The sequence below is a fragment of the Megalops cyprinoides genome, chromosome 1, assembly GCF_013368585.1.
Source record: "Megalops cyprinoides isolate fMegCyp1 chromosome 1, fMegCyp1.pri, whole genome shotgun sequence".
Taxonomy (NCBI): domain Eukaryota; kingdom Metazoa; phylum Chordata; class Actinopteri; order Elopiformes; family Megalopidae; genus Megalops; species Megalops cyprinoides.
In genome coordinates, this window is record NC_050583.1 from 29,232,881 (window position 1) to 29,257,719 (window position 24,839).

General features: G+C 42.2%; 1 protein-coding gene across 1 annotated transcript; it reads left to right on the plus strand.

The window, feature by feature from the left end:
• Positions 1–1,965: 1,965 nt before the first annotated feature.
• LOC118779394 (epsin-2-like) lies at positions 1,966–24,418 on the plus strand. The gene is made up of 9 exons (XM_036531530.1): positions 1,966–2,151; positions 9,351–10,178; positions 16,370–16,482; positions 18,879–18,980; positions 19,845–19,959; positions 21,454–21,624; positions 22,166–22,255; positions 22,588–22,812; positions 23,829–24,418. The coding sequence occupies exons 2-9, from the start codon at positions 9,584–9,586 to the stop codon at positions 24,170–24,172; spliced, it is 1,755 nt and encodes a 584-aa protein (XP_036387423.1). The 5' UTR covers positions 1,966–2,151; positions 9,351–9,583; the 3' UTR covers positions 24,173–24,418.
• Positions 24,419–24,839: the final 421 nt, after the last annotated feature.

The window sequence follows — 24,839 nt, forward strand, 5'->3', positions numbered from 1 at the left end:
GCTGCTGCCACATGGCTCCTTGGTGCCTTGTGGCTGCTCCCCTTGATCTGCATCAATGAGGGAATAAAACTTCATGAGATCAGGTGAATGTTAATTGCTTTTGTTCAAAGTTTGTTAAGTCAAAGTGAAAGATTGCAAAAAATCAGGAAGTCACATTGCCAGATGATAACCCTTAAAAAAACATTTACTATTGAAACGGTGAGGTCATACTGATACACTGATTTATGAAACATGAATCAATGGTGATTACTTCCAGCAAAGGTGTTTGTCTTTAATGCTGTATTTTCTAATATTGTTGTCCTATGTTTCAGGATGAGGGTGAGATACCAGAAGAGGCAGAAGTTGCAGTTTGACACCAAATTGGGAATGAATTCTCCCTTCTGAGACAAGATTGTTCATATGCCTTGCACCTGTGTATACCACTTAATTACAAGAGCAAAATCACAATGGCTATGAGCTGATGTTTGGTATATTCATGAAAGCAAGGACATTGATGAAAACCAGCAATGGTCACAGGCAAAAATCGATGGTTGGATTCCGGTTTGTGTGCCCCATTGTGAACAAAAACTGAGCTATAATAGGCAAATTCATTATTATTGGGCACATAGAGCTGCTTTATCATATTCACGCACATAAACACTCATTGATTCTCAGAGCTGGCCCACTCTCGTATTGCCGCCATTACAAATGGCGCTCTTCAACACAGCTAAGCATTGTCATGACCCAACAGCTGGAAGCAAATCATCATGCTTAACTGTTCATAACATTGGGCCGTGGTTTGTGAACATTGAACTCCCAATGATGTTTTAGTACCACTAGGTGGAGTTCATTACAAGTCCAACAGTTCAAGGCCCATGGGGAGATAAGGATTGGCTTTCATCACTCTCACCAGTGACCTGCTGAACTACACAAATAGCCTCTTCCTCCAGAGTCAGATCCTATCTAAAAGCATTGCAGCGCCTGCTTCGAGTGCTCCCAGTTCTCTAAAGGGTTCTCATTCAACATTCAGCCATAACAGATACAAAATCCATATGGTCATAAAGCACTGTTTGTTGCATGATAAACTAGGAGAGCAAAATTACTGAGAATGAAAAGAAAGAAGAGCTTTTGTAATCAGAATGTTTTGTTTTTTTCACTGATTGGAAAAAATGATTCCACCTATCTCAAGCTGTGTTAACTCCTTGGAAAAAGATGCTGGTGACCCTCTTGAGGATATGATTTGGAATGCTGAGCGGTAACAGCAGGAGAAGGCTATGTCTTATTAGAGCAAGTATGTGAGTGAAAAAGACACAAGGCAGGCTCAGAATCAGGATTCTCTGGATATCGCAGTGGGGCAGAAATTGAGCCCTATGACTACATTACATTTGCATTTTGTCATTTTAGCAGATGCTCTTAACCAGACCAACATTCAAAGAAAGAGAAAAAGGGCATCTAATAAGGTTCAATATAATACAGTGTTGTGTCAACAAGCAATAGCAACAACAACAATAGGAATTATATATAATAACATACTAGCTTCAATAAATTCATGAGCATGGTACAACAACACAACACTCCCTACAATAAAGCAAGACAAATAAAGCAGACATGGCCTGCTGCGTGGAATCTAGCTGGTTTAGGAGTTGCCGTTGAACGTTTTTGTCTAATGATATACGTCACTTGTGGGCCCGTTGAAAAATTCTTCTGATTCACATAGGAAACGCTGCAGGAAACAGTCATGCATGTTTTTCTACCAGGTTAACTTTAATAATTTTGCCTGTTTCAATACAGAAAAAAGTTGACAAAGTACCAAGTAAACAAAGCCAATGCATGACAAACAGCAAGATTCCGGTTAATTGGGGGAAACATCATGTAAGGGAAGGAGGGATTCTTACATCAGCGATTCAGTCCCGCAGTCACACCCTTCGCCCGCCTACCTCCCCCCTGAATGGTGTATCTGACTATCCGCCATGTTGGCTCATGGTGTCACACTCGGACACAGACTAATGTAACCGGAGGCGCGCACGTACATCAACACATTTACAAGCAAGCCACACGTTTACCAAAGTACCGAAAAGCTTAGTCGTATAGTCGAGTTTTTCTTTTTCTGCTAGCAAGTACAACTTTATCCCACAAAGGAAGAACTAAGGACACTTCCAAAACTTGGAAATGGTAAGTAGTTGTTTTGCATTTTTAGGGCGGCTTTCCTAGGTTTGTCAACACAGCGACATCTCCATCACATTTGCCAGCAGCTAACTTTGCTAACGTTAGCCAACATAAGTTAGCAAGCTAGCTTGAAGAGAAGCGGCCTAATTAGCTGCTGCGGTTCTGAGTGGGCAGGACATTCAGGCAATGGTTTTAACGTGTCAGCCCAAAAAGTGTCTGAAAAATAAAACAGTCGCTTGCTTGTGAGCTTGACTAACTGTTCATCCATGTGTATCACAGAGGTTGTCTTGGTGTTGTTAGCTAGTTAATGTGAGATAAACATTGTGTTCCTAACGTTAGCTGTTAGCCAAGTAACGCTAACTGTCTTGCTGGTATAGTATGCTGATATGGTGTCCAAAACAGACGGAATGAATTTTGAATCTAACTTTTTCACTTATATATAGCTACTAGGTAACTGCTTCAGCAACGCAGGTTATAACGATATGTTCAGTAGCTAGCCACCTAGTCTTCTATTCAGCAACTAGTGTAGTTTGCTAGCTAATTTCAGGGTTTTGCATGTTCTTGAGATAGCTGAACAAATACTTTTATCTTTAATGTAGCAACAATGGTAGTAATTTATTTCGCACTGATGTATAGCTGGCTTGCTATCAAACTAAGCGAACCTAACGTTAACTAGACTAGTTAGCTAGACAAGATTGCTAGTTAACGCATTCTATCACGGATGAGCCTGTCCGTCTAACGGTAACTTGGCTAACATTAGCGATCTAATGTCAGTGGTTGGAAAAAGTTTCAGCATTTAAGCTGGAAAGTATTCTAATTTAAGCATTCAAAAATCAATTTGCTTACTAGGTGGTAGACTAAGTGAGCTAGCTGAAAATAAAATGACTACGACAAGGTAGCTAGTTAATACAGACAGGGTAAATTACTTTATCTAAGTTAGCTATTGTAGATTGTTAACGTTAGTTTGTAAGCAAGACAGTCAATTGGCTAATTTAGCGAGCTGTAAACAACGACTGGCTAGCTGGACTAGCTATGTAACGAGTTTATCGCACACCTTGGTATCTAACTATAACTATCTGAATGACGCTATCGATGTGGTCCTCTAACAACCAAAGCCGGTTGGAAGCAACACGCATCCTCTCACACAAGAAAGCCAAGGAGGCAGCCTGCCGTCTGGCATGGTTTAGTTTCAGAGCTAACATTGTTTAACGTTAGCTGTGCATGGCTGTTGCAATTCCTTGTGGAATTCGACCCAGAAGGGAAGGAAAGCTGAATGGTGCCTGCTTTGTGGGCACGATAGACGCGTCCATTTCTTTTGCCCTGCCTTTGTCTCGGTGTGGACACGGGTGCTGTCAGAAACAATAGAGTCAGTGGCCACTTGGAGGGAGATTTCCTACGTAAGCTAACGTTTGCTGCTTGGGTAAATGCTTTTCTTTCTACTGTACGTGGGGAATTCTTGCAAAGTAGCTGTTGATTTTTTCAGTGTAACTGGCAAGGGACTAATTATTGCTGTAATTAAACTGTATTCTTAAAAACACTGGTGTGATTATGTTAGACTTTAGAAATACAGGACTCGTTAAACAATGTTTAAATATAGGGTTTTTGACTTCACTTTTTTGTTAGTTAGAACAGTATTTGAGGATATTGTGATTGTCTCAAAGGTCTTTCTGGAATGAATGATGGAAACAAATCTAGGTTATGGGGGCAGGGATTATGTGCATAGCTGCAGAGTTGTAGGAAACTTGTTTGACACTGCTAGATAAGTTTAATAGAATGGACATCTTTGATACCTGTGATTACTGCTATGCACAGAAACAACACATTTTCTGCAGATGGAGAATTCTGTATTTTCCTTAACACTAATGCATAGAGACTCCACTGTGATTCACTTGGCTTGTCAGTGCTTGTCATCAGCACCAGTCAGTGCCTATCCAGCCCAGGGGCTCTCACTGTGCTCATAGGCACCATAGCACAAAATCCTGCAGTCATGTATGGATGTTCTAAATTGTTATCAAGATTTGTTTTCATAAGGGTGCCCAACAACAGTTGAGAAATACACCTCAGGCTTTTTACAGGTAACCCAGTATCAGATTCACATGTAATGCAGAAATGCCTCTTGCAGCTTTTGGCAGATTACTTGTATTAAAATATTATTCAGTAATTTTTCTTGTGGGCCTTGTGAATTTCCTGTATTTCCCCCCATCATGTTTAGAAGTGAGACATAAATTTTTTATGCATTAGGCTAATGCTGCTTGTTATGTATGTATTACATATAATTATGTATATTTGATTTAATTCATTTCTGTGGGATAAAATTGGTGTGACTAACAGATCAGGTGATATGTGTGTAAACTCATTTTAAGAAAACTGCCGTATATTTTCCAAGAATTGTGACTCAAAATGCTTATTTATACTGCACTTACTTCCATATCCGTTGGTCTCTTTCTGACTGGAATGGCCACACTTTACACTCTTCCTCCAGTGTGAGACTGCCTTTAATCAATTTGCTTTAAAGCTGACTTTCTGATTTCATCTGCGTGACTGACCATGCCACTAGCCATTTGTTTGGGGGTATCTGATTAAGGGGGTGGCCTTATTTATACAGGTAGTGAGTCTGCCCTTGGTAGATTGGGTAAAAAAGATTGAAGATTGAAGAGTGAAGATTTGCGCAGGCAAAGTTGTTTACTTCAGTTGATTCAGTTAATAGTTCCTGAACCTAAGTGCTCTTTAGATGCAGACTGTCACTTTTTAAGTACCATTTGTGTGTTTTATATTGATAACAAATCCTTTGCTCATCAGTGGGCATATGTTTGAGTGGAGGGAAGGAAGTAATCCAGACACACATTCTTGAAGTTGTAGTCAAGTAGTACGTTGCCCAATCCCTGCTGTGATTTCAACACTGGACACTGAGATGCCTCAGCATAGTAGGACTCTCATCATTAAGCAGCACCAATCTGTGTAGATCGTTAGTTGGAGGTGACGTGGGCCAATCTAGCTATGATCGCCATACTGTTCTGAATTTTATGCAAATACTGCTTATGTGCTGGTTACCAAGGCCCTAGTGTTGGAGATGGGTAGTAGAGTTTTGTTGACAGTGTGATAGTTATCCCCTACATCTTATCTGATGGGTTTGTATAGATTCATAGCAGCAGAGCTCTTTATGCGTGTGTGTGCCAGCTCATGGTGGAGAATGGTTGGGTTTGTTTGAAGAGAATGCTCTTTGAATGCTCTGCGCAAAAGACAGAGTGATATTTTTGTAATTCTTGTTACCCCTTTTAAAGTGTAGTGCTGGAATCAGGCGGCTGGCTTAGTTCAGGTATGGGTGAATTTCCACAAACCTTTTTGTGATGTTGATCCATACCAACTGAGGTCACTAACACTACTGTTTCTGGGCTACTTACAAGTGAGATGTCAGTGGTGTCAGCTGTGTAAATTATTTCATTGATGTTGGAGCTAAAAACTAGATAAATGATAAATGAATAAAGAAGAAAGAAGCACATTACTATCCCTAATCACAAGGGCTGTTCTTTTTGGATTATATTTTCTGTTGAAATTCAGGCAGTCATGATTATCTCACACAAAATTAAATTCATTCTGATTTGTGACGAATAATTGCAAATTTGATTGGCGATTGTCTTCGTTCATGTTATCCTTTGGGTCGATGGATATACCTGCCACAGATCCAAAAAAAGAAAGTGCCTCTCCTTACACTATGTTGAGGTTAGCTGCAGTTAGCTCAAGAAGGATATCAGAAGTCAGCCCTTTTCAGCTCCACCTCTCTAGCAATCGGTACAACCTCCAGCTAGGTAGTTGGAAAAATTTCAGGGTTTCATGTTGACAGGTTGAAATAACATGCTGCATCGTGTGGTCTGTAACATTTGAGAACCTGTTGTGCTTTTTCAGGGATTTCCCATTTAATTGCATGTAGGCAAGTAGTGAGTGTGGAAAAGAATGAAATGAGAACAAATGGTCGCGCTGCTTTGCCCAGACACTGAGTGATATCTCTATCTGCCTGGACATGTTAAGTATTTACTTTATATGACGAGTGCACTTGTAAATGACTTGTCAGTGGAAAAGGGGTGCTGGGCTTTTATTCCTGAGCTTTCAGTTTCAGCTTCAGTCCCAATTTACACTGTCTACACAAATGAGAGAAAATTAAAGATATTTCTGATGAAAATGCTGTTGATTTGTACTGATGTAAAGGGCTACAAAAACGCAGCTTAAATGTGATCTGTGTGAAACAACTTGAAGAGGTTAAGTGTGAAGTATTAAGGTTGAGTATTATGTATGAAGAATCCATAGTTTATATTGGTATTTTTCAGGAAGTGTTGTTTATACATTTCTGTTGAAGAATGTTCAGTGTTTACAGTATATAGGGTACTGTACTGTATTTGAATCATGGTTGTAATATTGATGTAATGTTAGGTACAATTTATCCAGCATCCTTGATTATTCAGCATTCAACAGTCTGTTTTGTGTTCTTGCCTCAGATACAGTAAACATGGCAATGTAAAAAAATACCAAATACCAATCAACAATGATAGATAGAATTCATGTCACGGTCATGTCAATGTTGCTTGGATATATGTCACTACCTGTCTTTTGCCATTATTTTATTTTTAGGCCACATCAGTCATTTCTTGTCCTTCTGATTGATAGTGGATGGGCAGCTTTCACTAAACAACCTGGATGCTTCTGGTCCTTGCCAGAAGGATGCTTCTTTTCTTGTTAGGATGATGTTGCTCTCTGAAAGGTGGTATAGTAAAAGGAAATATTTCTAGAAAACTTCTAGAAAAGGGTACTGTTGCATCAAGCTTACTTGTCCTAATGCTGAGGTCATCCACACCAGACTGGTCAGTGTTGAGGGGTGAACAGGAGATAATGGGACCTGTTTTGTCAATATTCTACGATTTTAAGAGGTACAATTCTGAACATTCATTAGGTATCCCTGGCATTCGGTTCACTGAGCCCTTGGTTTGACTATGTATTTGTTTTGTGAAAACATAGTTTAGGAGAGAAAAAAAAATGGTTGTCAGTTCAGGTCATGGTATATCTGAGGGGTTTAGCAAGCAGTTTCAATGTCCAGAAAATAATCTGAAGAATTCAGAATTTGGCATTGCAGCTGACATGGCAGACCAAGACCAGATGGGTGTTTTTGAAATATGATCATTGACATTGTCAGATTTTGTTAACTTAATTGTAATATTTATTTTTTTATTATGCTCAGTTATTTTTTTCTGAGCCCTAATGCTAGAGTGTACTGTGATTCTGAAGTGACGTCTTCAACATCTTCTTAATCTACTTTACTGGACTGTAGCATACTATCATGTGGAGTTAAAGAATCTAAGTGTATTTCTCAGTGTGCATAGAAATTTCATACTGCATTGCACTGTCTTTGTATGGTTATGACACCTTCCGGTTGTAGGTTTGCATTGTATGCACTGCATTGGGCAGCTACCGATAACTGGCAGAATAAAGGAAATGGCAACATAATGTGTCTTTATAGGGCGCTGGGCCACCATGAGCTGCCAGAACAGCTTTAGCGTGCCTTGGCATAGATTCTATCTTAAATAGATTCTGTCTTAAATTGCTCCAGAACCTGCCATAACTGCTCAGTTAGGTTGAGATCTAGTGACTGAGATGGCCATGGCATGTCCTTTGCTTCATTTCTTGGCTCATGGCTTTGTATTTATTGGTGTTTACGTTGCTGTCTATGGGGTTGAGTGGACCTAAACCATGCTAGGGGAATGCACTCTACACCGTAGCAGAGCAACCAGAACCCTCCACCAAGGGAAACAAGTACTCAAGCCTGTAGGTTCCTTTAGGTGTATGTCATACATGCACTCCTCCGCTTGCTTAGAACAGGGTGAAGGATGACTCATCTGACCATTTCCATTGCTCAGTAGACCACGGTCTGTGTTGTCTGCACCACATTACTCGAAAACATGCATTTTTAGGTGTGATGGGGTTTACGCACTGCAGCCCAATTGTTGTTTCTCTTTCTTTGAAGCTCCTCACGCACTGCTTTTGATGAAACTTGTCCTCGTGCCCTACATTGACATTTACAGTGAACCGATTCAGAATTGCCTGTTTATTTTGCCTTACATCTTGAACCAATGCATGGAAATCCCAGTTGAGGAGTATGCATTTTTGACCACAGTTGCCCCTAGTTGAGAATGGCTTTCTCTTAGACTTCCATACCAACATCATCTTAGCCTGACTTCCTTGTGAAACATCAGGAAATTGAGTGGTCTTTGTCACTGAAGCTCCTGCAAATGTGCCACAGCAATCACCCCTCTCTCGGCCACTGACATCTCTTCATCAAGCAATGGCCGTCGAAATAATGGGACACCAAGCCTACCTACCATTTTTATACATGACTCTAATCATGATGGGATATGAATTTTTTCATTAGCCCGGGAACCACACCTGTATGGAAGCACCTGCTTTCAATAATCTTTGTATCCCCATTTACACAGGTGTTTCCTTTCTTTTGGCAGTTACGTGTCAATATGGAGCTGTTCTAATGTGGGTAGTTCTAGCTGGCCTGATGTAGTTAGCAAGGTAGCAAGCTAATTTACAGCGGTTGGCTACAGTTAGCCTGAAAAGTCTGACTGGCCAAGAAAATCGTTTGCCTGCACAACAGAAGGGCAGTAGAGCAGGGGTGTGGTGTGCTGTAGTGGTGGAAAGGCTGGGTTTAGGAGGCCTTCAGCAAGGGTCTTACATACAAATTGCTTAACGCAGTCATATAGTTGCATGAAAAATAAGATGAATATGTTACTATGGATATGTATGGGCTGCTGAAGAACAAAACAGTTACAGTAGATAATTTTGATTACTTTTTCTGTGATTGTTTTTTCTCTCAAATTGCATGGATGTTTTTTTTAAATGTGGTATTACATTACAATCCTAGTTATTTATGTCAGTAATTTCCTCTAAAATGTAGAAATGATGTCGTAAGTATTTCCATCAGGTTCATATATCACTAAACCTTATCTGGTGTAGTCAATTTGATATTTGTGATGTTATATCCGAACTCTTAATTTTGCTGAAACTGAATCATGTATTTTCCAAGCCTCTTAACACTGCCCCTCTCCTGGCAAAGTGTTTTGCATTTTGAGTTGAATTGGTGAGAGCTGTCTTTTTTTTTTTTCCTCAGTTCTTCCCTTTTCATCACTGCATAATACACTGGTCTTATGTTCCAGGTGATGAAGGAGCTAACTATGCTGTCTGCCCTCTCTGGGCTGGAGTGGTTTTGACAAGCGCTGTTCTGGACGCCTCGTGAGAGTAGGTCTGGATAGACAAAGCCTCTGAACAAACACACTTTGATCAAGCAGAGGGAATTGAGTAAGAAACAATAAAAACTTTTTACGAAAAGAACACTATACGTTGAACTTGTTTTCGCCCCTTTGAGAACATTAACTGTCAAATTGCCAACATGCCGAGTTCTTCGATCCGACGGCAAGTGAAAAACATAGTGAATAACTACTCGGAGGCGGAGAAGAAGGTGCGGGAGGCCACCTCCAACGACTCGTGGGGACCCTCCAGCTCGCTGATGTCGGAGATCGCCGACCTCACCTACAACGTGGTGGCCTTCTCCGAGATCATGAGCATGATCTGGAAGAGGCTCAACGACCACGGCAAGAACTGGCGGCACGTATACAAGGCGCTGACGCTGCTGGACTACCTGATCAAGACCGGCTCGGAGCGCGTGGCGCTGCAGTGCAAGGAGAACATCTTCGCCATCCAGACGCTCAAGGACTTCCAGTACATCGACCGCGACGGCAAGGACCAGGGCATCAACGTGCGCGAGAAGTCCAAGCAGCTGGTGGCGCTGCTGAAGGACGACGAGCGGCTCAAGGCCGAGCGCTCGCAGGCCCTCAAGACCAAGGAGCGCATGGCGCAGGTGGCCACCGCCGTCGGCAGCAACAACCACATCAGCTTCGGCCGCGGCTCCAGCCAGCCCAACCTCTCCACCAGCTACTCGGAGGAGTATGGCAGGTCCGGGGGCTCCCCCGCCTCCTACCACGGATGTAAGTACGCAGCGTGACTGCCACCAGTGCTTGGACTGGTTTCATGCTCCCACTGGGGAAGAATTCAAGGAATAATGCCAGAATAGCAACTGATAGAGCAACTTAGCAACTTAGCTTAGCTAGATAACTGATTGATCGGTTTGTTTTGGATCAATCGTATGTGTTTATGGGTGATGTTGAATGTCGCTATAAACATAGGTTTTTTTTTTTTAATAACATAAGGGGAAATTGACAACAGATAATGTCACGTCATGAAGTCAAAGCTGCAGATGACAGCCTTCATCAACTCCGCACTGATCTCAGTCCCAGTGAAACAGTACTCTGTAAAGCACAGGGCCAGAAATTTCAAGGTTGGCTTATATTCAGTAGAATCTCCTGATTGTGGGGACTTTAGAAACTGAGAATTTTTAGATGTCATAGGACATTATGTGGATGAAAAGGTACATTTAATTCTTTTTCATGAAATAAAGAATTACATACATATTTATTAGTAACATATATTATTTAATTAGGCATGAGGCAGTCAGCTAACAATATATGTTTCATGTCATGGAGGTCACAATACGAATTAGTGAAATTCAGTTTTACAATGCTTTGTCTCATGCGTATATTAGGTGCATTAGGAATGAATGCTCACTCTATTCTTGTTATTACAGTAGTAATTTTAGTAACCTCCGATCCTGTATGGTTTCCACTACAGCAAATTGCAGATCCCACAGTCATTGGACAATAAGATTACTGACAATGTTTACAACCAATTACAAAAGACACAAACACTAGGAATAATTTGGCGCTTATTTGTTGTACAACAGATGTACAAATGAGATTTGCACAATTAGACTGTACAAATGATGGTTTTATTTGATGCTTTACGATGTAGATGTTACTGCTATGAGTTGTGCGTAGAATATGTATTAATGAAACTGAAGTGTATGTGGAATTTTCTAAAAAAGAACCGAGTAAGAAATAAGACTAAAAATACTAAACACTCGTTTTCCCCTCAGACTTAGCTTAGGTCAGTGTAGCAGCTCTATCGTCTGAGCCGGTCCCAGACGGGCTCCGGCAGGGAAAGTCCTGCTCGGTGTTGTGCAGTGCGGCAGTGGGGGCCGAGGCGGGAGCACCTTACTGGAACACTGTGGTTTCTCAGTTGGCAGTGCAGCTCTCAGGATTAGTGTGCAGCGCCCTCACTGAGGAGCCCGCACTCATAACTGAAGCAGGATGGGCTAATCCATTAATCTGCTGTCCAGGGATGCACGGTTCTGCAGCTGCACAACAGCACCGGTGCACTCCTGAGCCCCCTCTCCCCGACCCCCATCCGTACGTGCCGTAAAGGAAAGTGAAATTCCAGTACTCCGGAGGAGTGCCTCCACTCGCAAAGCCCATGTGTTGGACGGAGGGAGGGGGCGGCATCGCCCATCCCCCCCACCTCCCACCTCCCACACATGACGAAAGAATTTGATAATCTTCCCAAAGGCATCCGGCACGTCCCTAAAATTCTTGGATAAGCAGCAGAGGGAAGAATGCAAACAAAATAACTTGAACCCAAAACCCCAAATGAATTGTATTGTTATTGTTCCTTCCCCCACTCTACAGCAGTCGAGTGTAACATCTTGGTCTCGCACTCTTCTTGCCTTTTCGTGGTCTTGAGATTTTTGTTAGAGCTAGGGAGAAAGGGGAAAGGAAATTTGAGGAAAAGCAGAAGTCATACCATTCATATATTAAGTTATGGGGCCAACGCACACACACACACGCACACACATGCACGCACGCACACGCACGCACACGCACACACACACACACACACACACACACACACACGCACACACACACAGTTATGAAATGTCTAGATTATATGTATGTGTATGTACAAGATTTTATGCATTTCTGTATTTATTCTGCTGCTGGAAGTCCTGAGGGCTGCATGAGGTAGAACACATGTCAGAAAGCTGGAGCAGATTCTCCTCTGCCCAGCGGCCCTCACAGAGCTGCAGCAGCGGTACTCTCTTGCACACAGGGATAGAATGAGCGCGTTGACGTTCCTGCTGCAGCAGCAGTCCTGTCTTGCACACAAGCTCTTTTTCAGGGAGGAGCTGCCATCCTCTCGCCAGCTATTTCCAGTGTGTCATTCATCTGTTTCACTACATGGTCTTACACAGATGTCTAACCATGACTGCGCTTCGTCTGCTTGTTATGTCTGGGTCCTGTAAGCAAATATAGTTGAATGTTCCACCCGAAATGGCCAGAAAACTTTCCTGTTTCTGTCCTTGTTTCTATTATGAGCTTGTGATTGATTGCTGGTAAAATGCTGCAGAAATGTTATTTGACAGACATTGGCCAGAGGGTTTTACTGTTTCAGCTCATGTGTTCTCAGAAATAGATTTACTGTGGTTGTAGCGGATATGTGAGGAACTGAAGCATTTAAAAAGGAAGGAGAAAGAATGAAAAGGAAAATGGCTCATGGCACACATCCATCTGGACAAGAATTAATGCACGGCTGGGGTGTTAACAAGGAATTTTTAAAATTCCTGTGGATGTTTCCCATCATTGTTCTTGCAGGAAAATGTTAATGGGCATTTTGTGTAGCCTTTAACCTGAACTACCTTCTTACCTCCTTGTCTGACACGGCAGAGAACAGGCAAAACGGCTGATGGAAAAATCATGCACGCACTTTTGTGATGACTGAGCAGTTTCAGACTCTCAGGGCGTCTTTACCAACAGCTCTGGGGCCACAGTCCATGGCAGCATTTTCCTGCACATTTCATCAGCCCCCGAAAGCGATTAAACGATACTGTAACGCTCTGCTGTCGATCACGTCTTCGGTGTTTCATTAACATGAGAAGAAATGGAAGAGAATGTGAGATTATTTTCAAAAAGTGTAGAATAATCACATATAATTAATGAGAAAAAAATAAAGTGAAGAAATGTGTTCTGTTTACTCTCAGTGGTGGAGCCCATTGCTTATACATGTGAGAGCTAAAGGACATGACAGTCCCAGCAGGGCAGGGGAATGTGGACAACAGGGTAGATGGTGGTACATGTGGGCAAAGCGGCCGCAGACCGCAGGGGCTGATTATAAGCTTGTGGTGGTTAAACCCATGGAGAGCCACTTCCTCTGGGACTTATTGGATTAAGGGCAGCCATTTGCTGGGAGGCCCTGAAATGAATGGTATCTGCAGGAGTTCAACAGGCTGTAAACAGGCCAACTGCTGAAGAGGCAGTGAGAACGGGGTCTGACTTTGAACAAATTAACAACGGTTCATATCTTTTTTTTTTTTTTTTTTTGCTCTGTTGTGAATGGATTAACTGACGAAGCAAGATGAGAATAACTAAACTGAGTACACATGTACCTCATGATGGAAAAACACAGGTGTATTTACATTCACACTATCTTTAACAGAGCTGCTTTAGATCCCTTTTTGACTGTAAAGGGGAAGTGCATCGCACTGATGGCTTGAAAGTTTAGCTTCATTTTGTGCAGCTAGGGTTTTGCCAGTTTTATGTTTTTCAATTAAGCATGGATTCATGTAATGTGAGAACCTGGCTAGCTTGCAGTGTGAAGCTTAGATGTGGTGCTCTTGCATTCAATCCCATATTTCATCAATGTAATAATTAACAAAACTAGTTGTTATAACTGATGTTTGTTTCTTTGCTTGCATGATGGAATGTTGGACAAGCTTTTGGTTGAGATTTTGCGAGGGTTTTATTGTTGAGTAAGGCTTTGCTAGTAATCATGTTTTTCTGTTTAAACGCCAGTTGAAAAATCATTAGCTCACGAGCCACCTAATCCTCAAACTCAAATCAAAATACTGTGCTGCTGTGAAGTGAAAGATGCTTTTTTCACAGCCTTCACAGGACTGTAACTATTCACAGCAGTTTAAAGCATTCTTACAGTAACATACATACAGCACCTATTGCCTGTAAATGATTTTTCATGATTAAATTTTTAAAATATTATTTTTTATGTGTTGTCTTTTCATTATGTATAATTTTTCATAGAAAGATGTTTTGATGTTCAGATCCATATCCATTTTCAAATTATTTGTCTGATAAACTCCTATACCTATTTTAAATATAACTTCTTTAGCTACCAGACCATCAAAAGAGGTGTCATTTTTTAAAAAAATCTTGCTATGTAGCTGTATGGCTCTGAAGTTCGGTGGCAAGTTTGCAGTATTTGTTCAGATTAACTATTTGCTAATTGTGCAGTTTCAGGATATTTTAAAGTCCTCCAGTACACATTTGCCTATCAGTACAGAACTTAATTTTTTCACCATGTGAATTCACATAGCCGGTTCAAGCACGAAAGGTAATTGGACACTGCTTGTGAATAAGCATGTCTGTTTTTCCTTTCCTTGGTCCTGGTTTTAAGTCTGCCGGCTACCTGTATCACATTTTCCACGTAGGCTACTTCTGTAAAGAATTCTGGTTGTTGTCATCTATCGTGCCACAAGCCGTAGCAATTAGAGTAACTGATGACAAAACTTGGTCAGCAGATCGGCATCATGACGACCATGGGTTATGCTGATGCCTGGAATCCTTCTCCATTATGGGTAGATTTGATCATTGCTTTGGCTATTTTTTTAAAATAAGACCACTCTGTCTGAGAGTCAGCTGGCCAATGCTGTGGCCACAGATAATGAGTTATTGTCCTGATTTTGTGAAAAATATGAGTGGTGCTTCTTCTCAGTGTGCTTTCTGAGTAGCAACAGCAGAGTCTGTGACATTAATGAGAAAATGAGCGTAACGGTCCAAATAACAAATCACAAAAACAAGAAGCAGCTGCTTGGCCAAGTGATTACTGATAGTAACACAGGTTAAAATGTGTGCATGTATGGGTGGGTGTGTGTGTGTGTGTGTGTGTGTGTGTGTGTGTGTGTGTGTGTTAGTAAGGTACTTATTTGTTAGTAAGAGTTATTGTGACACTATCACCATGTAAAATATTATGAGTAAGAGTTTTATAAATAATTCATGCTTGTCGTCATCAGTGGTGCACAGTGCGTAGGCTATACCACAAAAATTGTGTCTTTCTGGAAAGATAGTGTTCGTGAGACTTACTATGCGTGTCAAAAAAATAAAATGAAATGTGAAGTGTTAATCTTGTAATGAATTGTATAAGAGCAACATTGTTTATTTACCACGAGTGAAAATAATCACCACTGTGAGGATCATTCCATACTAATTCAACAAAATGCAGGCTGAGCCTGTAAGATTTTCCTAGAAAAGTTTTTTGACAGGCTCCAAAAAATTCAGCTGCAGATGTTTTTGGATAGACCTTGATGAAATTTACAATAATCAGTGAAATAAATACTTTGTCTCTGCATTGTGTTTTTTTTGGAAAATTTTAGAAGTTGTGTTGTGCTATGCATTTTATCTTTCATTTTTGCTGCTTTGGAAAGCTTGAAATACCACAAAGCCTTTACTAAAGTGTTCAACTTTATATAGTCTGAGGTTAGATCTGGAGTTATAACTTAAGCAGTGTGTTTCTGATGGCACTCGTTACAGTGACACAGATGAAATTATCAAACCCTTGAAATGAGCCTTGGCCTTGGGAATGCCCCTGCTCTCGCTGAGTTGGCGTGGAATGATCCATGAATGTCATTAAAAATACACTTCCTCTAACTCCCACCGCATTCACCCCCATGTCTGGAACAAACACAAACATTTCCCAGTAAATGGAAGAAAACTAGGTTATGTAATTTATAATGAAAAAGCTGCCCTTAAATGAAATAATTTGGTTGTAGACAGATCTTTGAAGCTGTGCCTTTTCTAAATCAAAATCCCTAATTAATCCTAAGAAAAAAATTACACAAACATGCACACACAGTATAAAATATTGCCATGCTGCTGAGAAACTGCATTGCTTTTTAACTAATTTGGCTTTTTTTAACCTCTTTCATCTTTAGTCATTTTAACTGGTGCTCTTGTATTTTTGAAAGTTATGGCTTCTCTTCCAGTAACCTACATTAGTCTGATTCCACACTGCAGGACTTTGGTTATTATACCATTGCATCATGGATCCGCACCAGTCTTACTGTGAGGCTGCAATATTCTGACAGATATGAAGCATGGTAAAATGTCTTTCCAAAGGGTGTGTAGTGCGTTATATGCAAAACCCCACCTGCAGGGTGTGATCATACAGTATGTGTGCTGTGTGTGCAGCGAGGCTGATTGTGAGCCCTTGTGTCTTACAGCCACGTCTCCGCACACATCCTCGGAGCTGGAGCAGGCCCGGCCCCAGACCAGCGGGGAGGAGGAGCTGCAGTTACAGCTGGCCCTGGCCATGAGCCGAGAGGCCGCCGAGCAGGTACGGTGCCAACTGCCTTTTAGACCGCTCTCCATGCAGTCTGACACTTCCCCTTTCAGGGCGAGCCAGCGCGTCTGTCCGTCTTCTTTAAGTAGGCAGGTGCGGCCTCTCGCTTGCTGACTGAAATGGGCTTTGCCCTTCTTTTATGAAATTTCCACCGGATCTGTGGATTTATTGTGCAGCAGTAACTATTCAGTGGCCATTGGCTGTTACAAATCTCAGAAATGTGTACAGTATAAAGTCAGATAAGCTTTGAGGAGATACGGCCTAATGTTTGGGTTTTTAATACTACAGAAATCAAATAACCACATAGTTCTTATTCAAATGGGACCAGACCAGAACTGTGTGCTTGTCAGCTGGGAATAAGATCATTATTATCAATTTTCATAACACCTTAATCAATACCTTAAACCTAAATCATGCAAAGCTACATTGTGCAGTTGAAGGGAACACTGCACAGTCCATCAGTTACGGCTATGAATAAACTTAGCACTTCTTGTTATTGTTGAACGATTTGACCTACTTCTGGTGAAGTTGGATCTTTAAAGTGTATGTACGAGTACTGACAAGCATGGAACTCAGAACTAGCCCGTCACCCCTGCAAAAAATAAAGAAGAAACTCTTAAAAGCTTCAGACAGAAGTAGCCAACAGTCAGGTCCTGATAAGTTGCAGCTCGCTGTATGATGAGGAAGGCATGGAAATGACTAAGAATGCTGAAAGCTGATGTAGAAGTGGTATGGTGATGCAGTGTGGGAGGCAGTGGGTTTTGTTAGTGTAGGAAGTGGCACAGAGAGTACTGTAGGCATTGTGGAGCTTCTTACTCAGCCATATTTCCTCAGGCGGCTGGTGGTGTTCAGCAGGCTGCTCTACTGCTCTTTAATTTCCTGCCAGCAAAACAGTTTTTCAAGAAGAGGTCACATGTGAATTCTGTTTTGCCATCATGTTCTTCATCGTTATGTGTGTGGGGGAAGAATGGGCGTAATGACTGAATTGGTTTATTTCTTTAATCAGTTTATTTTTTTCCACATTCCAGTTGGAATGTTTACTGCGTTGTGATTTCGTCGCTGTGATTATCATTACTGTTCTTAACGTCTGTGCCGACGTGGTCTCATCGACAGTCATGTCGTGTATACCGGTGTGTCTGTGTAGTTACATTTACAGTTGATCCCCTGCGGTTTTATGTTTACATACGCACACTGGCTTCAAGTTGGTCTCCTGTTTCTGTGGCATATGTGAGCAACAGCCGTGGTTCGCTTACAGGACACTGGGCAAATTGCCTCAGTGCCATAGGTGGTTTACAATTCCATCACAGTCATGTTAACCCTGTTTCTGATCTATGCGATGGATGGAGTGCATGGAGAAGTAATTGCACCTGATCCATTTCCCTGAGTTTCTTTCTGCATTCAAAAGCAGCAAAATATTGACACAATCACCTTTAGCCTTTAGTGAATCATACTGGGCTGCATGATACATTCTCTCAAGCATTAAAAAAAAGATAAATACATGATCAGCCATTGTTTGCTCCGGCCCTGCAAGATGGAATGACTCTTACAGTTTACATTCTAGATTCTGGGTGTACTTCATTACATTACATCACAGGCATTTAGCAGATGCTCTTATCAAAGAGACTTATATAAGTTACAGCTTTTACATTTTTACATTACAGCTGGATATTTACTGAGTTAAATACCTTTTCCAATGGTACAATGGCAGTACCCTATTGGGGAATGGAACAGGTAAACTTTCAGTTATGAGTCCTGCCCCTTACCACTATGCTTTACTGCCACCCATGGAGTTCTGTGAACTACATAGGGAAGATACATTGTGGCAGCAATATCACTTTTTGTTGTGTTTTGAGCATAAGAATCATTAAAAGCTAAAAAAAAAAAATACTTAGGTGCACCTTTGAAATTAGCAAGGTACACCTTTACTTACTGTTCTGGAGTTACGGGCTTTAAAGCTCAAGGTTAGGCAAAGAGGACATTCATAGAAACAGACTAAACATGCACACTGCCTGGAAGAGCCATGAGTGTTTACTGTTAACACTCTGTATTAGCTGATCATGAAGACAGGTCCTTGTTGTTGGGTTCAGAGAGTCACATCTTGAACTTGTTCTTTGGATAAGCTTTACAGACACAATCATCAGTGAATGTGTATAAGAAACATGAGAGGATGGAATAGAAGGCCAGGGCAGCTTGACCTGTTTTTTTGTGTTAAAACAGCCTGTGAAGACTGCTGGAGTGCACTGTGGACTGTTCCCTCTTTCCTTTCTTAAGCATCATGGAGGTGAACCTGGCACTGTGTGTGTGTGTGTGTGTGTGTGTGTGTGTGTGTGTGTGTGTGCGCGTGTTTGACCATCACGTTGGCGTGTGTCTTACCTGTTACCTGCTTGCAGGAGGAGAGGATGCGCCGCGGGGATGACCTCCGGCTCCAGATGGCCATTGAGGAGAGTCGGAAAGGTTCCACCCCGGTGAAAGCGGCTAAGACGATAAAAGAGGTGTGACATGCTCCGCTGCATGGGACATAGCTCACACATGCTCTCACACATACAGCAAGTTTCCAGTCTTGACACATGTCAGATGTGCCTTCTTTCCCCAGCTTCTGTTCATAACTCATTCAGATATCACCTTGTTGGGGTCATCTGCATTATAGATCTGCATTGATAAAGGTGTTTGTCCAGTTTTCTCATTGTCCACCTGTTTACGCATCATGTGTACAGTAGGGTACACGTGACCTTGTGGAGCAGATACACATCTGAATCTTTGTCTGCAAATCTGGTCATGTACTTTTGGGGAAGGTACTAACAGTAGCATCATTCCTCAAATTCCCAGCTGTCACTGTTTTGAGCAGTAAAAAGGATAGACACTTTTCCCACACAGACCACAGCCAGGTTTTTTTGGCCCCAGTTCTGCACAGTGAGTTCTCTGCTTATGAATATGTCTTGTGGGACTTAAGTGGACTATTTTGGTACATTTAATTTGTTAGTTTTGTTGTTTCTGGCAAAATAACTCCAATTCCCATCAGTGCTTGTGGTTTGATTGTTGAGAGACTTGTGACGTTTTCTTTCTTGTAGGAAAAAAGTTTAGACTACCATTTGAATTCCAGTCAACTTTTTTGTGTTTGTTTTTTGTTTCCCCTTCGGATAGAGTGGACATGATACTAACATTTTCCACTCTACAGAACCCAATGGAAACCCTGCAAGGTGATGGTATTTGTGAAGACTTATGGTGTTGATAAGGACTGACTTACCTGAGATGGCTGTGAACGTGTGAGGTGCAGCGGTCCAGCAGAGAGCTGCTGTCAACATATAACCCAGTTCTTCTTTGTCCTCACCTCCTTCTCCTGTTCTCTTTCCCTCCAGACAGCCCTAATGGACTTGATGGACACAGTACCTGAATGCCCAGTGGATCAGGTGTCAGATCCATGGGGAGCAGCAGCAGCGGCAGTGGCAGCACCAGACCCCTGGCAGCTACACAGTAAGACACCCCCCCCCCCCTAGGGCACCATGATCACCGCTTGAATAATACAGCCCTACATAGGTTCAGGATGCCAATCCAGGTCAGCTGAGCCTACATTCCAGTCATGGCATCTTTCTCCTTCATCTTTGGTCAGATCATGTCTCCTGGCAGACATGCACGTGGGCTCTGTTTTTCTGATGCTGTTTGCTTCAGTCTAAGAATAGCAGCCTTCTCAGTGTCTGATTACCCATGTCTATTTTATCCCCTCCTCACTCTGCTCATAACAGGATGTCTGCTGAACCAAACCATTGCCATTGAAAATGATCCTGCCTGGAGCAGCAGAGTTTCACTGTCAAATATTTATTATTTTCTGTATATTATTCTTTCTATCATAGTTTATGATTTTACACATGGAAGCAATTCAGCCTCAGTTCTAATTCCCAGTGACATTTTTAGAAACTCATTTGAAATCTCAAGTGTCAAGCTGTAATTTAGAAATGCCGAGTTAAATAAATAATAAAAGCACACTTATTTTAAAGGTCCTCTAAACAGGTTACACATATTTACACCTGTAAGACCCCACAACAGTGTCTTAAACAGTAATTAAGATGCACATTAAAAGTAGCAGTGCTTTTTCATTGCTTGGAGGCTTCTGTGTTTATTCTGCTTCCACATGCGTTACGTGGGCCATGGCCTGTGCCGTGCCGCAGAGATTGTCCTCATTATTGTTTAGGTTCTGCTCCACTCTCTGTGTTGAAGGAAGAGCTTTCCCTCTATTTCTGTGTTAATGACTGGCTCTCAGGATCCAGGCTCCTCCTCAGATATGTGGCCAGACTGAAAGCGGCGCAGCCCCAGATGAACTCGACAAAGAGACACAGTATCCAGGGCTGCAGGGAGAGCATGTCCTTTCATGCTTTGGTGTCAGACTGGGAGATTACATTACATTGCATTATTCTTGCTATTATATTTGTACATTGGAGCGTTGGAGCTGTGTGTTCACCTGTTCATCTTAAAAATGAAAGCATGGAATAAGCATGTGTTAAATAGGGAAATGTGCTCTGTGTGATTAAGCAAAATTCCCAGTGGATGAGTATCCACTGGATTAAAAGAATTAATTATGTTGAAGGTAAAGGTGGCACAAAACCACTGGTGACTTTTTTATGCTGAGAGTTTCAGACCATGTCTGGTCAAAACCAGCTTGCATAGCCAACCAGACAAATTTTCTACTGTCTGGTTGACTGTAATCATACCTGTCTGATTTGGCCTTTAGAAATATGAAGAAAGTGATATTTTGTACCATTGTAGAGATAACTCTGTAATCAGGCTTACAGAGCCCACAAGCAGTATTATGGATCTGTTAAATTGCCTGCATGCCTCCTCATGTCAGTGTTCTGTTAGGTCTCCCTTGTATTAAATTAATCACCTGTTTTGTTGGGCCAGTGGCAGGAACTTGGCTGTATCTATTAAATATCTGCAATCTCAGTTCCTTTTATCCTGTGGTTTTATGCACAGCCTCAAAGCCAGCTCTGCCTGTGGATCCATGGAGGCCGTCCTCAGCCTCAGCCACACCCATGAAAAGTGCCGAGCTGTGGGGGCCCCCTGCTGGCGCCGACCCTGTGGCGCGCACAGCCCATGACCCCTGGGCCCCTGTATGTGACACCCGCCCCAAGACCTCTGACACTGGTGAGAAAGCATATCCCACAAGCTGGGGAGGGCATGAATGGTGACATCAATGTTACAGACATTGGTGCTGTTAATATCAAAAGATGAAGGTGCTGTTGTAGATTGTTACTCAGATGGCATGCCGTGAGATTTGTCAAATATACTTTGGTGCTCGTTGGAGTTTTGTGTGATAAGAGATGCACCTAAATGAAGGATGCAACCATGTGAGCTTTATTTGAAGGTGAATGAGTGCGAAGGCCACAGGTCAGAAACACTTTGATGGGTATTTTCATGTTGCAGGTCTTGCGGTATACAGTGCAGCTGTGAGGCTGCAGTTATTGTTGTTTTAAAAGTAAGATTTCTCTTTACTTAATTGTCTGGTTTTACCAAAGCACGTTTTAATTCCAGTCCTCACCAAAATCACAGCATTGACACTCTGCTTATTGAGGTCTGATTGACCATGATTTGCATCTCTTGATGTCTTATAGATGAATATGTTCTTTAAATTCTTAATCCTTTATTGAAAAAAAAAAAATCCATTTCTGATTCTGTTTCTTTGAAGGTGACTTTGATCCCTTTAGTTCACTGAATGGTACTTCCAAGGATGACTTCTCAGAGTTTGACAGCCTTCGGTCTTCTTCCACTATGACAGGTGAAAAGCCTAGTATGACTCGTTTCCTGCTTATCTTTCATCTCCCTGTCATGGTCAGTCCCTCCTTACACACAGCAATCAGAATCGGTGCTGAGTGGCGTTCCCTCTCATATATACTCTCATGAGCCAACCGCTGTGAATCAGTTAGTCTCAGACTCAGAGTCCTCTTGTGGTATTATCCACTGAAAAGCACACTGCTTTCCACCAGCACAGTTCCTATAGACACACATACTGTATTGTGAAATGATGCCAGCCTCCCCCCATTTGGTCCATGTTACAGTAATTGACCCAGGCTAAATGGTGCAAGATGATGACTGTCCTCTGATTCACAGGAGAGGCTAAAGGAAGCTCCACCTTGCCATCGCGGCCCAGCGCCTCTGTGAGCCCTGACTTGTTAGACCTGCACCAGAGCAGCTCCGGCCTGAACGGCACAGCTAGCGCATCCAGAAAAACCCCAGAGTCCTTCCTGGGCCCTAACGCTGCACTGGTGAACCTGGACTCTCTGATCAGCAAGCCACCGCAACCCGCTCCTGCCTCTAACCCCTTCCTATCAGCTGGTGGGTTGCTGTTAGACTACCTGATCATATTTGAAACCATGTTCCAGAATTTTTCCCCACAATACAGTCATCAAAAGGGAAACAGTGTTTTCTGGTTGTCCTGTCAGAGTAGTGGTTGCTAGTCACTAACTCCATTATGACCACAGTTGTGTTTCTTCAGTTCAGTTTAAATGTTACAAATAAGTGTGTTATTTTTTTTTCAATTACAATTTTCCTATTGCCTGTCACATGTTCTTGGAATGTCTTTGCAATATCAATGGGTTACCACGTAAATTGTCCAATACCTTATATAGGTATCTTATGCCCATTTCCATTTCTCTGTTGTACATTATTGGATATTTTACACTTCATTTCACAATCCTACTTTTCATTCAGTTAGGTATCTGGCCACTCAGCAACTGTTATGTCATATTGAGCATTTCCCCTCTGGGGCATATTGCTTTTTGTTTTGTAGTGATGAGGTGACATCAGTAAGTATGTGATCCCTTAACATGACATTTCTACAATGACTGTTCGTATATGGGCCCTCATTACTGTGCCCTGATTGACAAGGCTCAATCAGGGTTTGTCATAAGTGGGAAATGCACCTGTTTTGATCAGGAGTTCAGAATGGTCCCTTACCGTAAACGGTCATTCCATGACGAGTGCAGCCTGTTGGTTGGCCTCTTGCGTATCAGCCTTTCTGGTTTGAGTTAACCGTGCTAGACAGATTTTTTTTCTGGAAAGCCCGAATCCTGAGTCATATGAGATGGTACACGTGGTAGTAGAGTTAAATTTTTTTTTTTACTGTAGCTTCTGAACTCAGAATGCCCAAATGATTTTTCAGGTAAATCGTGAGACGTACAGGATTCCAACCTTGTGAACTTGGAACAGAATGATGCTAAAAGTAAAAATAAAAAAATTTTTAAACTTTACATGAAAGTTTATGGAAAAACATTAACCCATAAAAATGTCATTTGCCAGGATCATAATATTATAGTTTGCAGTGTGTAACGTGACTGTGTTCTCCCTCGCAGGCGCTGCTCCTCCACCCTCAGCTCAGATCAATCCTTTCCAGGTGAGCCAGCCGCAGCCTCCCACCCTCAACCAGATGAGGGTGAACCCCATGACGGGCTTCGGCGGCGCGCCCCCTGTGGGCGTGGACCCCCTCTCCCTCCCGTCGGTGCCACCCCCCGGCCCCGTGGCCATGATGCCCGTGCCTGGCGTGGCCGCCCTGGCGCCTGTGGGCGTGATGGTGCACGGCGTGGGTGTGGGCATCCCGGCTCACATGGTTGTGCCGCAGCCCCTCGTGAGCGCGGCGCTGCCCCCCGCAGCCACCGCCGCGCAGACCGGCAGCACGACCAACCCTTTCCTCCTGTGAAGAAGCGCGACCGCGCTAACCGAGAGACGACAAACCCTTACATAAGCTGACAGTATGGCGGCCTTTCGTATTTTTCAGATTGGTGTGCTATTTTACTAAGACTTTTTGGAGTAGCTGCAGTGTTTACAGTTTTTAATTGGCAGACGTGCTCTCTGCCTACTGATGGTAGGTACCCTGCTGTGATTGGCATTTTTCCCTCATTTTCCGAAAATCAATTTGGTCCTTTTTCTGTGCTGCAAGCGTAACACCCTGTCATCCTGAGGTATATCTGCTCTGCCTTGATATACCAGCAGAGCTCTTGTTGGCACAGAGTTGAAATACTCTAGATTTATTTTTTATCAAGGTTTTGGCAATGTGAATTGTGCTTTTTTATTTTCTTATTTTACTCCGTAAAAGCAATGTCTTCACTAAAGCTAACCTTTTTTAACGAAAATTTTACCTTGTTGCATAAACACTGTGTATTTATGGCATGCATAAGCATACACAGCCTTGGAAATTCAAGCAGTTTCCATGTGGTGTTTTTGGTGTTCTAAGCAGAAAGTTTGCACATGCTTAAATATCCTGACTGTTGGTTCCATTAATCCTTTGCTAAAGAGCAATCAGCTGTTCTTAATAGGATTGCATTCATACCAAGCATAATGAAACACCTGGCAAAGTCTGATGTTAC

Excerpts from the sequence above, each read along its gene's own strand:
- LOC118779394 (XM_036531530.1), top strand. The coding sequence starts at position 9,584 with ATGCCGAGTTCTTCGATCCGACGGCAAGTGAAAAACATAGTGAATAAC. Across the intron at positions 16,483-18,878 it reads GCCGAGAGGCCGCCGAGCAG|GAGGAGAGGATGCGCCGCGG; the intron begins GTACGGTGCCAA and ends ACCTGCTTGCAG. Across the intron at positions 22,813-23,828 it reads TAACCCCTTCCTATCAGCTG|GCGCTGCTCCTCCACCCTCA; the intron begins GTGGGTTGCTGT and ends TCTCCCTCGCAG.